The sequence below is a fragment of the Lissotriton helveticus genome, chromosome 8, assembly GCF_964261635.1.
Source record: "Lissotriton helveticus chromosome 8, aLisHel1.1, whole genome shotgun sequence".
NCBI lineage: Eukaryota > Metazoa > Chordata > Amphibia > Caudata > Salamandridae > Lissotriton > Lissotriton helveticus.
The window spans coordinates 1,238,456,965-1,238,473,149 of NC_136069.1; the positions used below are offsets into that span (position 1 = coordinate 1,238,456,965).

General features: G+C 46.2%; 1 protein-coding gene across 1 annotated transcript in view; it reads right to left on the reverse strand.

The window, feature by feature from the left end:
• Window positions 1-13,044, reverse strand: part of LOC144773280 (cohesin subunit SA-2-like) — a 550,419-nt gene extending 537,375 nt beyond the window's left edge. The window contains exon 1 of the mRNA XM_078658214.1: window positions 12,893-13,044. Coding sequence (XP_078514340.1) covers window positions 12,893-12,939 — 47 coding nt within the window. The 5' untranslated portion in view covers window positions 12,940-13,044. The remainder of the gene's footprint in view (window positions 1-12,892) is intronic.
• Between the last annotated feature and the right edge of the window lie 3,141 nt (window positions 13,045-16,185).

Below are 16,185 nucleotides of genomic sequence, written 5' to 3' on the forward strand. Positions count from 1 at the left end.
CATTCTTCCGAACCTGTGGAATGTGTCATACAATTGGGTATGGTCCGCTTCCAAATCCCTTAGGTAAAGCAACATGTCATCCGCATAGACGGACAATAAGTGGGTTGTCCCTGCCACTGGAATACCCAACTGTTCCGTGCGCTTGCGGAGGGCGATGGCGAGGGGCTCGAGCGCCAGAACAAACAGCATTGGGGATAGAGGGCAGCCCTGCCGGGTGCCCCTATGCACTGGATATTCCGCCGAGACATGTCGTCCCGTTCGTGCCCGGGCGGTGGGGTCAGTATATAGCAACTTGATCCGTTGCAATAAAGAAGCAGGGAATCCAAAGCGTGTTAACCACTTGGATGCTAAGCTCCCTGATGTTCTTCCATGTAATTTCCATTGAAGTCAATGGAAACTCCATGACGAGCTGAGCTCGTCATGAGCGTCGAAGGGGTTAAAGCTTCGAACATGAAGGGCCAGGAAAGGGAGTCAAAGGCCTGCCTCAGATCAAGTGCGATGCACCCTGCTCGGTGCAGTTCCGGTGGTGAGGCAGCCATCAATGCATGTAGGCGTCTCGTATTCAGGGAGGTGTTACGCCCTGGGAGGAATCCACACTGGTCTCGGTGTATAAAGGCGGGCAGGTGGGGCTGGATCCGCAGGGCAATAGCTTTACTCAATATTTTATATTCTGTGGACAACATAGAGAGAGGTCTATAGTTCGTTAATTCCAAGACATACCTGTCCGGCTTATGTATAGAGATTACTAGGGCTTGCATGTGGACTTCGGCAAGTGTCCTTCCTCAAACGCCGTTCTGTAGATTTTTTCCAGCACCGGCACTAAGACCTCAGCATAAGCCGAGTAGAACTCCACCGGGAGCCCATCCATACCCGGCGTCTTATTTCTATGTAGGTGTTTAATCGCGGCGCGTATCTCAGGTTGTGTAATGGGTCCCTCTATCGCTTTTTGTACGTCCGCGGCTAAGGTCGGAAAGGGGAGATCGTGCATGAACTCATCTATCCGCATAGAGTCGTCTAATCCCGTAGGAGCGTAAAGTGCCTTCAGATGGTCATGAAATGCCTGGTTAATAGCGGATTGAGTCTGCACTAGAGTGCCCGCCGGGGTACGTATTTGTGTAATCGTTGGTGGGTCCTGCCTATTGAGCATCAGTCGCGCTAGGAGGGCCCCAGAACGGTCAGCTTCAGTGTGCTGTCTCCGCAGATATGCCTTAAAATCTACAATATGCAAGGATTCTAACGTCTCTGCGTGATCAATGTATGCTTCTTGCAGGGCCCTCTTCCTCCCCGGATCCACACTCGCCTCACGCTCAAGCCCCTTTAGTCTCTCCTCCACCTCTCCCAATTTTTTGTGAATTTCTTGTCTGGCCCCCACTAGTTGACCTATCGCTACTCCCCGCACCACCACTTTCATCGCGTCCCACACCACCAGGTTAGAAGAAGCGGAGTCCCAATTGTCCTCTAAGTAGTGTGTTAGGGCGTCCGACAGGGTCGCCCGAAACGGTCCGTCTTCCAGGAGCTGTGGGTTTAGGCTCCAGGTTGGCACCGGGGTCGGCACTCTGCCCCAGTGGAGAGTGAGCGCCAGGGGCCTATGATCCGAAAAGGTTTTTGCCAGATACTCCGAGGGGCCAACCGACGTAACCAGAGTGCGGGAACATAGGAAGCGGTCTATGCCGGTGTGCAAATCGTGCACCGGGGAGTAAAAAGAGTATTCTTTATAGGATGGGTGCAGTGTACGCCAGCAATCAGTCAGTCCCTATCCGTCTGCCCATGTAACAAATGTGTCAGTCAGCCTCGAAGCGCCAGATTCCTGGAGGGGGGGGTGCGACCTGTCTAAGTCCAAATTCATCACAGCATTCCAGTCCCCTCCGAGTATCCAGGGCAAGTCAGCCCAGTCTGATGGTGCCAAACCCACCTTATGCAGGAATTTGTCTTGTTCATAATTCGGGGCGTAAATACTGCCCAGAATTATCAGTGTGGCATCGAGGGTGCCCTTAACTAGTATATACCTGCCCTGATCGTCTATCCTCCTCTCTAGTTCTTCAAAGGGTGTCCCATGGCGAACCCAGATAGTTGCCCCTCTAGAGAAAGCGGAGTATGACGTGGAGTATGTAGTGCTCCTCCACTTTTTTCTTAACTTGTGCACCTCCGATGTCGTGAGGTGTGATTCTTGTAAAAAAGCTATTTGTGTCTGCTGTCTGAGGAGAAAGGCATGGACCCTGTGACGTTTCTGTACTGCCCCCAGTCCCCGCACATTCCAAGTGACAAGTTTGTACAATCCAACCTGCTCAGCCATGATCTTTCGTTAACAGGTCTATCGGTAACATTAGTTGTTTGCAAGGATCCCAACCTATGAGCGCCCAGGAGAAGACACACCCCAAAATATCTAACAATGACAGAACCAACTCGGCGCAGCTGTATAACCCAACTGAGCCCAACATGAAACATTGTAACATAGCAGTCCAAAGGCTTATGCATTCGCCATTGGGGGTGCGGCCCAGCACACACATGATCATGATGTTGCCGTCATCAGGCGCTGCCGGCTCAACGGCAGTCCAGCCAGTGAGTCTGTTGTACAAATCATAGCAAAAGTAAGACAAAACGTTGCCTCTGGATACTCAATGGAACTCCCTCCGCACCCCGTAGTCATCCCCTGTATACATCGTTCACCCACAAGCTGTTATCGTAGTGGAACCACCTGGCGTTCTCTAGGGCCCTTGCCTACCTCCCGCCTTGCAATCTTAGGACCCCCCCAGAGCTCATACAGGGTTCGCGCTTTGCAGTGTAAGAAAAGGATACAGTGAAGTGCATTCAAGAGAGCAGTCTCAGGACGTCTCAGCTGTCCAGTCAATTATCCATCAGCTCATCCGCAACTTGGGGAGTGACCGTGGGAAAAAGGACCACACTGTTCTCCGAGTCTGATTGTATCGTGCCGTCCTCAGAATCGGTAGTTATTCTTGTCGCATCTTCTCTGAAGTTACGGCCATCGATAGCGCCTCAAGCTGGTCTTTCTGCTGTTGTGCCCAGGACGGGCCCTGTCGGTTCCTATCCTTCCCTACTCCTGGGGATCCCTGGCTGTCACGGTCTGAATCCCCCTTTGAGTGCCCGGTATTATCCATTTGAGATCAGCCTGGCTGCCATCGATGCCCATCACCTCCAGCCATTCATCAGCGTCTGCGGGGCTTTCAAAGAAGTGGGTTTTCCTCCCGTATATTACTTTCAGGCGGGCGGGGAAGAGGAGGGCATATTTCAGCTGTGCCTTCCTGAGTTTCTTTTTAACCTCCAGGTACGACGCCCGCCGCTTCTGCACCATGTTGGTATAGTCCGGATAGAGGGACACCCTCTGATTCTCAAAATGGATGGCGGATTTCTCCCTGGCTCTCCGTAGCAGGAAATCCCTGTCCCGGTAATTCAAGATCCGGACTATTAAGGGGCGCGGCGGGTGACCCGATCTAGGCTGGCCAGTCGGTATCCTGTGAGCACGTTCCACGCAAAAGTGTGGAGAGAGACCGTCAGCCGTAATCTGGTCGCGGAACCAGCTTTCCATAAATTCCGCTGCCCCCGTCCCCTCGCATTTTTCCGGCAGGCCAATCACCCTTATATTGTTGCGGCGATTTCGCCCTTCTGCATCTTCCACCCTATCCAGAAGGGAAGTGACCTGGGTCTGCAGCTCCCGTATAGAGGTAGTGTGTTCCGCCACAGTCGGTGTAATGTCTGCAACCTGCAGTCCCTGGTCCTTTACCCTCTCCGCCAGTTTGGCGTGGTCTTCCTTTAGAAGAGAAAAGTTAGTGGCGAGGGTCCCCAATTGTTGTTCCATCGCCAGCCTAGAGTCTCTAATTTCTTGCAGGATAAGGTCGAGCGTGTCCACTCGTTGTGCACCTGTTTGCGCCGGCTCCGCAGTCCCCCGACGACCTCCACCGTCTCCCGCTCCAGTCTGTAGGTGGGACCCTTCCAGATCGCCCTGCCGCTCGGCATGCTTCGGGCCTCTACGCACCATGGCTGCCCAGAACCGGGGTCGCCTCCGTGCCAACTCTGCTCTCGTGGGACGGGTGTCCTGCTCCAGCCCTCGTGGGTGTCTATCTCCCGGAGTGGTCAGCCGCGTAACAGTGCGGGGCCAGGGGGACCGGTACAGCCCGCACTAGGTCGAATCCAGAGCACAGCTCCCAGTGCCCACACCTTCTCCGCTGTCCTCCCTCGTCCAGAGGGGGCCTCTGGACAAGGGAGGACAGTCGATCCGTCGAGGAGATCAGGTCAGCAGCGGCCCCGGGCACCGCTCCACCGCACGTCCGATGAAATCAGGGGGTTCTGTGCTCTGCCCCGGGCCCAGCATCTTCCCTTCACCGGTGACTCAGGCACCTCATTGCTCCCGTGCCCTCACCTCCGCTCAATGGGCAGTTCTCCCCCGAACTGTCAGGACCTCTAGTGGGACCGGGGGGGGGGGTTATGGGGGCACAGGGCCGGTAAAAATGTCTCGCCTCCGTAGGCTCGCTCCTTGCGGCCTCCGAAAGTGTCGCCGGGTCCCCTCGCCCGGCCGTCCACCAATTAACCAAAATGGCACCGATGGGGATTTTCGGGTGTCCTCCAACACAATCCTCAGCCCCGCGATGTGTCTTCTCCAATCCCCCCCCTCCTTGCCTCCACAATCGGATCGGGGGGCCCGATAGACAGGAAGGTGCCGGGCTCTCCACTCACCACCGCCGCCAGCAGGTCCGAGTCGCGGCCGTCCTCCATGCAGCGGGAATGGCGCCAACCGGGGTCCTCACTCCTCCTCCCGGTCGGCCGGGCTCATCGCTCCTCTCCCTCGGTAGCGCCTCCGCTGTGCTCTGGGTGCGGGCCAAATCTCAGGCGGGGGGAAGCTACAACAGTCTCCGCCTTCTCCGCGGGAGGCCCGCGGCTTCTTTCCGGCCCTCTTCCGGCCGGACCCCGGACACCTCTCTCAGCCCCGCTGCCGGCCGGCCGGGCGCCGCCTCCACGCCACTCCCCGGCTCCGGTGCTTACTGCCGTCAGGGAGGCCTCGTGCGCTCCCGGGCGAAAGGTAGCTCAACCACACCCGGAACGGAGCCCAAAGCAGCAGCCCAGCTCCGTCTACAGCCGCCGGTTCGTTAGAGCTGCGGAGATCGCCCTCAGCTCCGCTTCTGCAGGATTTAGCTCTCGGCCGGGCCCGGAGCTCTAGCAAGCGCTGTCCGCCATCGTGGCTGTTCGGCCACGCCCCCCCAAATGTAACAAGATTTAAAGGCATCTTCATTGTTCACAAAGCAAAATAGCAATAAATATGCCTTAAATCTTGTTATCTTGTCACATTTGCTGGCTTTCAGAGACAGGTCAAAAGTCAGTTTGTCTTCCTACATTTATTTTTCTTTAACTGACTAAAGTTAGAGGATTTTGCAAAGTGAACTGTGTGACATTTGAACTGTGCAAAGCATGTGAAATAAAAGGCTGTAAGATATCAGCCTTTTTTCAAACACAACACTGTAATAGCTAAGTGAACTGTTCAAACATTTCAAATATATTTCACTAGTTATGAAGACACCTTTTTGTAATTCTGTGGTGAAAAAAAATATTTTTATAGGATCAAAACAAATTAGAACACTTTACTTAGTGATGTGCAAATTTTAAATACTTTTGCTGAAGCCCAATTTCCAAACATTTTTGTATGCGCTATTTTCAGTAAAATTACATGTTAATGGGAACGTTGTGTGGCCATTTCAATGGACAATATACTATCTATAAATGACAGTGCACTTCCACATCATGCTTTAGTAATTTATTTAAACATAAACTGAGAATTATTACTGCTCCTGCCAGCCAAGGATCAAGTTTACCCTAAATATGAGCTTGATTCTTGTTATACATGGAGAAAACATTAGCAGGCACATGCATCCAGAGAAGCTTTTTTGATTTCTTAATTGCGATTATTAAGGAATCGCGATTAAGTACTCTCAAAAGCCTATGCATGAGCAATTCCTAAACATTCCTTAATTGCGAGTCGCAAATTGCGAGGCGCAATTAAGGAATGGCTTCCCATTCATTCCTATGGGCCTACATTGCGAGGCGCAATTAAGGAATGGCTTCCCATTAATGGGAAATGCATGCGCAATTTGCGAGTACCGATAGGTATTTGCAAATTGCGCATGCACTTTCAAGGGTGCAAAGGTGTCAAAATGACACCCAGTTGCACCCCTGAATTGTGATGTGCACCCATGTTGCGCACACACATTCCCCAATTGCATGTGTGTGTGTAACCTGAAACCTTGAAAAATTCACTTTTTATTTCATTTTTCAAGGTTTTTGCAAAATACAGACCAGAGTAATTTCTCTGTATTTTGCGGCCCCAAATAGCGAATTTGCTATTTCTAAATGCTTCTAGCATTGCATTTAAGAAATCGCAAATTGCGATTCCTTAATTGCAACCGCAATTTAAGAAATCGCAATAAATTGCGATTTCTTAAATTGAGAGTGCCTAACACTTTGATGCCTCACAAAAGGCCTTTTTGCGGGCGCTAACGGCTTATTTTTGCGAATCTCACTGTTTGCGCTCGCAAAAAACTTTGATGCATGTACCCCTAGGTCTACAAAATAAAAAGAGTTTTCTTGTACAGCAGAAATAGTGAACTTGCATATTTGAAGGTACTCTCTTATGTGATAATAAAGAAAAAGGAGGGTCCATATGACAAAATATTTGCCTAAGATCACACAATTTGAGACCAGTTCACGGGTCAAGTACATTAAAGTTAGGTTGAGTGGATTATTCAAGTTGCTAGACCTGCAGGTCTAGTCAAATTTTTATGATTTTTCTAGCCCTGCGCTGGATCAAGTATCCCAGTGGCGACGGCAGTCCTGTGGCAGTCCGACCATCACATTCCACATACAGTGCAAGGACCTGCAGTGGTGGCAGTGGTCGAACTGCCATCGCGAGTACAGCAGTCCTGAGGGCCACCGTACTCGCAATAAGGCCATAAATGTGTATAGGTAGCTTAAGGTTGCTTTTATCTACCCCTGCTTATGCAGTGCCTCCTTCTGATACTTCATTGAAATATAATGACAGAACAGTTATTCAGAATAGCAAAAGGCTGAAGTTGCCTTTACAATGACTCCATTACTCTTAACAAGGAGACTACTTTGCATTAAAAAAATATTAGACTGGGATGCGGCTTGAGTAATTACAAGTGATAGAGATTCATTTAAGCACTCAATCATCAGTTTTTCTTTTCCTAAGTGTGACACCAAAAATATGACAGGTAAGCTCATACATGGGTCCCTTACTCACTGTGCCACAGAACTCAAGCTATACCTCACTGATGACACTTAAGTTGGCCTAAACCAGTCTGCAGTTGCCCGTGTTCCCGTTCAGAGGGGAACCTGGCCTGGCATTTCAGTTGGAACTGTTCTTAGTGGATAGGACCATGGCTGTTATATGATTGATTCCTGTTTGGTGTGGCATGGTGGGCAAAAATGATGGACTGGGTCGCAGCCTCAAATAATTACCAGTGCCTGAGATTAGTTTAAGCATTCCACCGTTGAATCTTAGTTTTCATTGGAGCTTTGTCATTATCTGTCGGTAGGTATACCTGCCACATACTGATTTGACCAAAACCCTTCCTACAGCTACTATAATAGAGACATTTACACATTGGCATTGTGTACAAATGTATGCCCACATCCATGTGTGTATTCATGAATTTGAACTTTCCTTTCATTACATTAAAAAAAGGAGCCAATCTGTGTTAATTGATTAACGGATGGCTGAGGAGTCACATGGGGGCCCAGATGGCGGACAAATACCTAAGGATTAACAGAAAAAAAGTCATCATGAAGGTATTTTTACCATACTCATGGACCTTTGCTACCTCCCATTCTCAATCTCTAGGTAGATTTCACAGACTCTGAGAACACATAAGGAGAAGGAAAAAGGTACCATATGGTAGGGTTTGGCCTACACAAAGAAAGGTTGCAGTACTTGCAGGGCAAATTTAGCATTACTCAAGGTGGAAGCAGTGAAAGCTTAGTGTATGAAGACTGCAGGTTATATCCGCATGACATACATCTCCAGGCACAAGTCTGGAGAATGCCACAGATGCCACCTTATCTCTGATGCAATGTTCCTTGACAGTGGATAGATATTGGGCTCATGCACACAGCATCAACAAAAGATGTGTGACATTATCCGCCAGACAATGCTGGCAACTAGAGCCACTCGTCCAGCATCATTACCCCTAAAGGTCAAAAAATGTTTGTCGGTCCAATCAAAGGTCCCTCATAAGCAGTATGTGCTTGACAACCAAATTGTAGAAGATGAAGAAAATACAAGGAGAACAATCTGTTTATTCAAGGGAAATGTTGACAGTACTTTTGAAATGTACTAAAACGCCACCATATACCTATAAAATATCTTAAAAGGTTCAGAGGTGAAAAGGGCTTGTATCTCTAAGTAGCACATAACCAATGTAATGACAACTAAGAAGGATATCTCCATGGTAGAATTGTTGTGTTATAGGATGCCATGAGTTGGAAAGGCTCCAGCCTTCAGAGGACTAGATTCATATCCCAGGGAGTGTTGAGGCAACGTACTTGGTGGAGACAAATACATTAGACCCGTCAGATGGTTCAACTGATATATTTGCGACAAAGAAAGATTTCACAAGGCTCTTCTAGTAGGTGTCAATGATGACAAGGTAGGTCTTGCAAGTATTCAGCTGTACTTGCTCCAACTGGGTGGCAAAAAGGAGACATCACATCATCTACTGAGCAAGTAAGGATTTAATGTGTTTCGCTATTGCTCAGTTACAGAACCCAAGTCATTTACTCCTATACGGTCTTCTTGGGGAAGATTTTATTTATTGGAAGCTTCTAGGATCTCCACATTCCCAGGTTTGGGTCTTGAAAGGTCAACTGAGGAACATGTATTTAAGCTGAGAGATTATAGGAATAGGAGTACCGCCCTTCCCTGCCTCCATTCAGTGTAAGGCGCTCCTTCCTCTGAGGCAGGCACATCTGATCTCTTTGCTGTATTCGTGTGAATGCAAAACCTGGTGAGGCCAGTCTAGAAACACTAAGAACATACAGCACCCTGGGCTCTACTGTGCCTTCTTATTGTCCCACATTATCAACAGGTTGGAAGAAAGCATACAGGAACCACCCTGTCCAGTCTAGAATCAGGCCATCTCATGTAGACCCCTGTCTCCTGTCCATCCAAGAAGCAAACTGACCAAATTTGGACTTCAGATGAGCTGAAAAGGCATCTATTGGTAGACAACTAATGTCAATGGCTGGCTGTGGATATGGAGAATTGTGAAAAAGTATATCGTTCCTGCTGGATCAGTAATTCAGATTAGTGCATTCTTGCAGGTTCCCACAGTGCAAAACCATAGTGAGACTCAAGCGCAACAAATCATTTAGAGGGCATGGTAAAGATTGATGATATTAACCTACCACTTCCTTAGTCTTCTGAGGTACTTTTTAAATGTATTGCTGCTGTCACAATTACCCTTAAGATCAAAATGCAACCATCTTCTTGGAGGAGCAGAGGGTCTGAGGCATGAGGACTCAGCTGGCCTCAATAAACTTACTTCCAACTGAGACACATACTCAAGATCAGATATCTCTCAATGTAAAAACTAAAGGTTAAACCTTTGTTATAGTTGGGAAAGCTTTATTTATTCTTTCCATACAACCCTAAATTAAAATACTCGCAACTCTACCATGCAATGAGCTCTCACAAAAGATATGATTTGTGATGTCATAAACATTATTGTAAATAATATTATTTTACATGGTATAACATATATACTATAAAAGGATACAAGCAGCACCTGGAGAAGGTACGACTTAGAGTTACTGTAAAGTGGCTATCGAGTTGAATACACTGTGTATAGAGGTGCACAAGTTATGATAATTTGAAGGTGTTGTGCAAATTATAAATTAAAGGTATGTGTATAAGTAAAAAAATATATACTTTTGTGTACTTTATCTTTTGTTTGCAGCTAAAGAATAAATAAAGTTCTATAAATTTAAAGGTGGTCCACAAATTATAAATTTAAGGTATAACTATAACTGAAGAATTTCTAATGTTTGTGTATTTTAAGTTTAGTTTGTATCTGCTTAACCGCGGCACGAATTCCGCCACGATGCGGCGGTTTAAATGAGTGGGGGGGTTGCGTCGGCCAACGGACGTGCGCAGCACTACTGAGGTAGTGCTCACAACGGCCATTGGCCAACGTGCGCAGCGAAGGGGTCAAAGAAAGAATAAAGAAAGCCTTCCTAACTATAACAAAGGTTTACCCTTGTGTTTTTCATTGAATTTCAATGTTTTTTTATTTTTAATAAAACATTTGTTGTTGAGTGGTGTGTGGTACAGTACAGTAAAGAGTTGAGTAACGTAGAATGTGGTACATTGGAGTAGCATACAGTAGAATAGTGTACAGTGGTGTGATGAAAAGTTGAGTGGCATAATGTGTAGTGTGGCAGAGTGGAATAGTGTACAGTGGAGTAGCATAGAGTGTAGTTGCATGCAGTGGAGTGAGGAAGTGTAGTGGCATACAGTACAATAGCGTAGAGTGGCCTAGAGTGGAATAGTGTAGAGTGGAGTGGCGTACAGTGGAGTGGTGTCAAGTAGAATACTGTAGAGTGTAGCGGCAAGTGTGGAGTTGTGTAAGGTGGAGCAGCACGGAGCAGAATAACGTAGAGTGTAGTGGCTTAGACTGGAGTGACATAGAGTGGAGTGGTGTAGAGTGCACTGGCATAGATTGGACTGGCATAGAGTGGGTTAGAGTAGATTGGCGTACAGTGGAATAGCATAGAGTGGAGTGGAGTACAGTGGAGTGCCATAAAGTTGACTGATGTACAGTGAAGTAAGGTACAGTGGAATAGCAGTGGAATTGCATAGAATGGAATGGCATTAAGTGTAGTGGCGTACTCTGGAGTAGCACAGAGTAGAATAGTGAACACTGGAGTGGGGTAGAGGTGAGTTGAGTGGAGTGGCATAGAGTGGAGTAGCGTACAGTGAAGTGGCGTACAGTACAGTGGCATTGAGTGGAATGAGGTTCAGGAATTAGTATAGTTAAAATATGAAAATAATTTGAGCAGTGGATATGTTTGTCAGTTATTTGGATTGAGCAGGATAGTGGAGGAATAGAAGAGGGAAAAGGTTTGCATTGATATAGCGCTTGCTACCCCTGATGAGGTGTGGACGCGCTTGAACCCATAAAGGATTAGTGGTGAATTAGTATAGTGAAATATGAAAGTAATTTGAGCGGTGGATATGTTAGCCTGTTATTTAATTTGAGAAGGATAGAAGAGGGAAACGTTTTGCATTTATATAGCGCTTGCTACTCCTGAAGAGGTGTTGAAGCACTGTTCAGTGACTAGGACGCTACGGAACCCAAACAGGATTAGTGGGAATTAGTTTAGGGAAATATGCTATTCATTTGAGTAGTGGACATGTTAGTCTGTTATTTGGATTGAAAAAGTATAGTGAGGGGATAAAAGAGGGAAGGTCTAGATGTCTTATTTTTATTTTTAAATGGAGTTTTTATCCCAAGGAGGGGGTTTGGGATGAGTAAAGGGGTGGTGGAAGGAAGTTAGTATAGGGAAATATGAAATTAATATTATGACTATAGGGAGGAGATCTGGACTAAGAATCAAAGCTGGCGACCTTGAAGTGGGGGAACAAGGTTCGAGCCTTGGCTTCGGCTCAACATCGGTGATTCTGGGCAAATCATTCAATCTCCTGATGCCAACCAAAAATGAATGTGTCCTTGTGTAATACAACTGGTGGTCAAGTAAAGACCTTTGGGTCGAGTTCGCGCTACAAAAGAACTGAAAAAAATAATATAACTAGGCTTCAAAAATGCGGTTTTAGCATGAGCCCACCAAATATGAATTACTCCACTCATGGCTGTTCTAAACTCTGCAGCAAGGGTATATACTTTGTGGGCAAATTCAACGACGTCACCCCCTCCACTGGCTGGATGCTCGGAAGTCACAATCTCCTTGTACATCGAAAATTAACATCTACAGTAAAGACTGGTACTCTTTATTGTCCAATTTAAGAACAATAACCCCACTCTCTCCATCTTTCGCAACTCAAGGAGCACCTTTTCTGACGGACAACTCCTGGCTTAGGTCCCATAAAGTAATTTCCCGAATTAAAAACATTTATTGGACAAGCATATGTTTCAAAGTTGTTTAACCATCTCTCCGCGTTGATGTAATCCTTGACATGCTAACATTGTTGTAATGTAAAGTGGTGTCATAATCAATGGTTCAAGGGCATAATAAATAATTAAATAAACTACACAATTTGTGAAAGAATGCCTATAAGAAATTAATTCAACTATCCAATTAGTTACAGCTGTTTCTACTGGATGCAGTTACAGTTAGCAACAAGCGGGTTAAAAGTTAGAGTCTTAAAAATTAACTGCTATGAAAATGATACCAGCATATGTTGCTTAAAAAGGTACACATGATTCCCAAGACAGAAACAAACTGCCAATGAAATAGTGATAAGAAGTTTGCCACATTGTAACAAAAAAAGGCAGACACCTTTCAATAAAACGTTAAAAATGATGATTTCTAAATAAATCACCGCACTCACAATCCATTTCTGCATATGAAGCATTTATTACATTACTCACGACTTAACAGCACACGTTCCAACCCTTGTGTAATATTATTAAACCGTTATAATAAAACAGCAAACTATAATTTAAAACTCAAAGTGGCAAAAGATACAGTTCCAGAGAATTCCCAGCGGTGGCACAGAAGATCTTAAGCAGTATTTAATGTTGCTGAGCACTGATTCCATGCTGCAGGATGCATGCAAAGGGGGCGTTTCCGTCCGCACTAATAATAACAAGGACACCCCTTCACACGTCCCCCTGCCTGACTTGGCGCTTACTTATAGCTGGGCAAGTGAGGCGGAGCGTGCGGGACCTGGGGCTGCATGTCTTGGCCCTGCGGTTTCTGCTCTCCGGGCCCCAGGAGTCTCCAGTAAATCACCACGGAATGCTGCTGCGGATTCCACCACCTTCTCCGTAAACACAGAAAACGGACTGTGGATTATAGGAGACGTATGCAAAGCATAGAGGATCATTTGCTTGATGTTTTCCGTAAAGATAACTACCATTCTAAAATGGTTGGTAGGTTTACTTTTCACACGCAATAACAGAACTTGCTCATTGAAAACTGAGCATCTAACAGCTTTGGCGAGACTAATAATTCTCTCGTTTCGGCCGCCATAATAGACGTTTGTGCTAACCACCATAGGCAGTCTAACAGCGAAGATAAAAGCGAGAGATGTCTGCGTTTGGAGGATTCCTTCATTCGGAAAACATATTGTACAATATACTGATGTTATTACTATGCTGTAGTTTATGTTTTTGTAGAGTTTCCGTTGAGCTTTCTTGTTTTATCATCTTTCACAAACGTAGGTGTTCGGCTGAGAACATTGTTTTAAATGGTGCACTTTTGTTCGTGAATTGAAAGCCTTCTACAAGATGGCCACCAGACAGCATTACCCTCAGCTTCTTGTAGCGTTTAAGCACATATATAGGGATAGTGTTGTTTTATATAACGCAAATTCAATCAGGAGGCATCTGAGCATTTTACAGATAATTTGCCCAGAATCACAAATTGTTTGAGCCTCCCCCAGATGCGAACCTGGTTTCCCAGCTTCAAGGACGGTTGCTTTAGCTGTTGAGCCGTGAGACAGACATAAACGGTAGGACGTTTTGAAGCCCGAGGCCGAAGTGGGCGGGATTCATAAGGAATTAGTTCCATTGCTTTGTTATTTTTAAAATTATTTTATCAAAAACAGTTCCCACACTTTCTGTGTAAAAAAGCATTGGTAAATGCAATATGTTTCACCTATGTATCAGCCTTGCCAAGTAAGTGTAATTATATTAATATAGTGCTTACTACCCCTGACGAGGAGCCAAAACGCTTTTTTCAGCGAGTAGCTCAAAACTCCGGAAACCAAAAAGGCTAAGGTGGTGAATTAGTATAGGGAGAGATGAAATTAATTTGAGCGGTGGCCATATGTGTTTGTTATTTGGATTGAAAATGATAGTGGAGGGATAGAAGAGGGAAGATTTTAAATTTATATAGCTAGCGCCTGCTACCCCTGATTAGGTGCTGAGGCGCTTTTCGGCAGGTAGCACGCTACTCCGGAACTTAAGCAGGATTAGTTGGGAACTAGTATAGGGAAATATGAAATTAATTTGAATGGTGGATGTTCGTCTGTTAGTTAGATTGACAGGGTAGTGGGGGGATAGAACAGGGAAGGTCTAGAAAGTGTTTTTGTTTTGGAGCTCATAGGAGCAGTAGGAAGAGGTTTGGGATGAGTAAAGGGGAGGTGGAGGGGGAAGAGTCAGAGGGAAGAGTTTATTTAGAAAGGCTTCTTTTGGGAGATCTGAATAGTAAAAAAGATATAAGATGATGCAAGAAGGGGTAGAGGAGGGAAGAGTCTAGAAAGGGTTCTTTCGGGGATCACAGTAGTGGAATGAGGTTTGCGATGATTCAGAGAGGGGAGGTCGAGGATATATTGAGAGAGGTATAGGGTGAGATATAGGGTAGTGCATGGGAGATGACGAATTAGAAGTAATAAATATAAAGATAAATAAGTACATGGAAGTTATATGTAGGAAAGTAGGATCTGCTTCTTATGATTACCCCCATTTTTTGCTTAATGTGATGCTATTTTTGACTAGTCTGACTGTGATCCTGCCAATCAGGACCCCAGTGTATCTGCTTTCTCCCTAAACTGTTGTGTTATGTACTCAGGTGAAGACAATAAGTTTTTACTAGGTCCTATTAATTTCCTTACATTCCTCCATTTCTTGCCATCTCGTGACAAATCCCTGCCTACAGCCTCCATTTCTGCTGACGCTAAAAAAAAACTATCACATACCCAAGCCTCCTGTTCTTTGCAGTTAACCAATTCATCAACAGAGAGCCACGAGACACCTAGGCCCTGTGTAAACAAAATTGTTTTTTCATCTTCTGCTCCCTGCTTGGTAATCATCCTTGACGCCGTGATCAGGTCATCTGAACAATGGTCTGACTGACCGAGCCTTGATCAAGCTGATTGAACAATGGTCTGAATGCAGAGTCTTGATCAGGTCATCAACTACAAACACCGCCTTGATCAGGTCATCAACTACAAACACCGCCCTGATTGAACAATGGACGGAATGCCAAAAGAGTGGAATAAAAATGTTTATAAGGCTTGTTCGCTGTGGAGTAAAGCAGCTGCCTCCTGGGTTTTGTCTCTGACTAGCTTGGGACTCTGTTCCATAGCCCGGGCTATTGTAATATAGGTGGTTCTCTCTGCAGACAAAGGTTTCCAGGTCCACTTTATTATATAAGGAGGGTAAGAGTAGACTCGGGTGATTCCCGCACCGCCAAGCCCCCACTCCTCCTTGAGGTGGGCTTTTTTTGGTTCTACAAATGGCGCCTGAACAGGGACACCACGGAGACGTAGGTCTGGCCCGGTGGTCGTGAGGGGGCCCGTGGTGGAAGTCCGACGGAGGTACCCTACCCGAGGGACCATTTTGAGTCCGGTAGGCCAGAAGTCTTGCACACGGTCTTCCCCATCCGGTCTGGGCCACCTGACTGCGTCCCGCTGGTGCCCCCTTTATTGCGGTCTCTGTCTGGATCTGGACTCGTGCCTATGTCTGCAGAAGAGAACAACATTTTCGGGTAAGGGTGGACTGATCATCTACCACTTGTGCTCTGTTTTCTGTCTGTATTGACTTTTGCAAAAGCCAAGCCAGTGAGGTGAGTGTTTTTCTCCCACTGTTGTCTGCCTGAAGTAAAAATATGCCAGTCAGTAGTAAGTTCCGAAAGTTATGTTCTTGCGTATGTACAGAGGACTCCCTTCTGGTGGCAGCCTACCCGCTTCCTCCAGAAGGAACTCCAAGTTATGAGATGTATGTTAAATATGGGTCATCTGCTATCATGTTTTCTTCCTTATGGGTAAAACATACGAAACTAAACAGTGTTGAATTACAGTGGCCACAGTTCGGCTCCTTTGATCTCCAGGCCCTCTCGAGCCTGGAGGAGCAGCTACTCCGCAAACGGTCTCGTCAAGCTATGTTTGACGCCTCCGCGTTGTGGAGGAAAGAAATAATCCAAAAATGAGAAAAAAGCAAGCGTTGAATAAAAAGAAAGAGAGGATGTCTATGACTGATC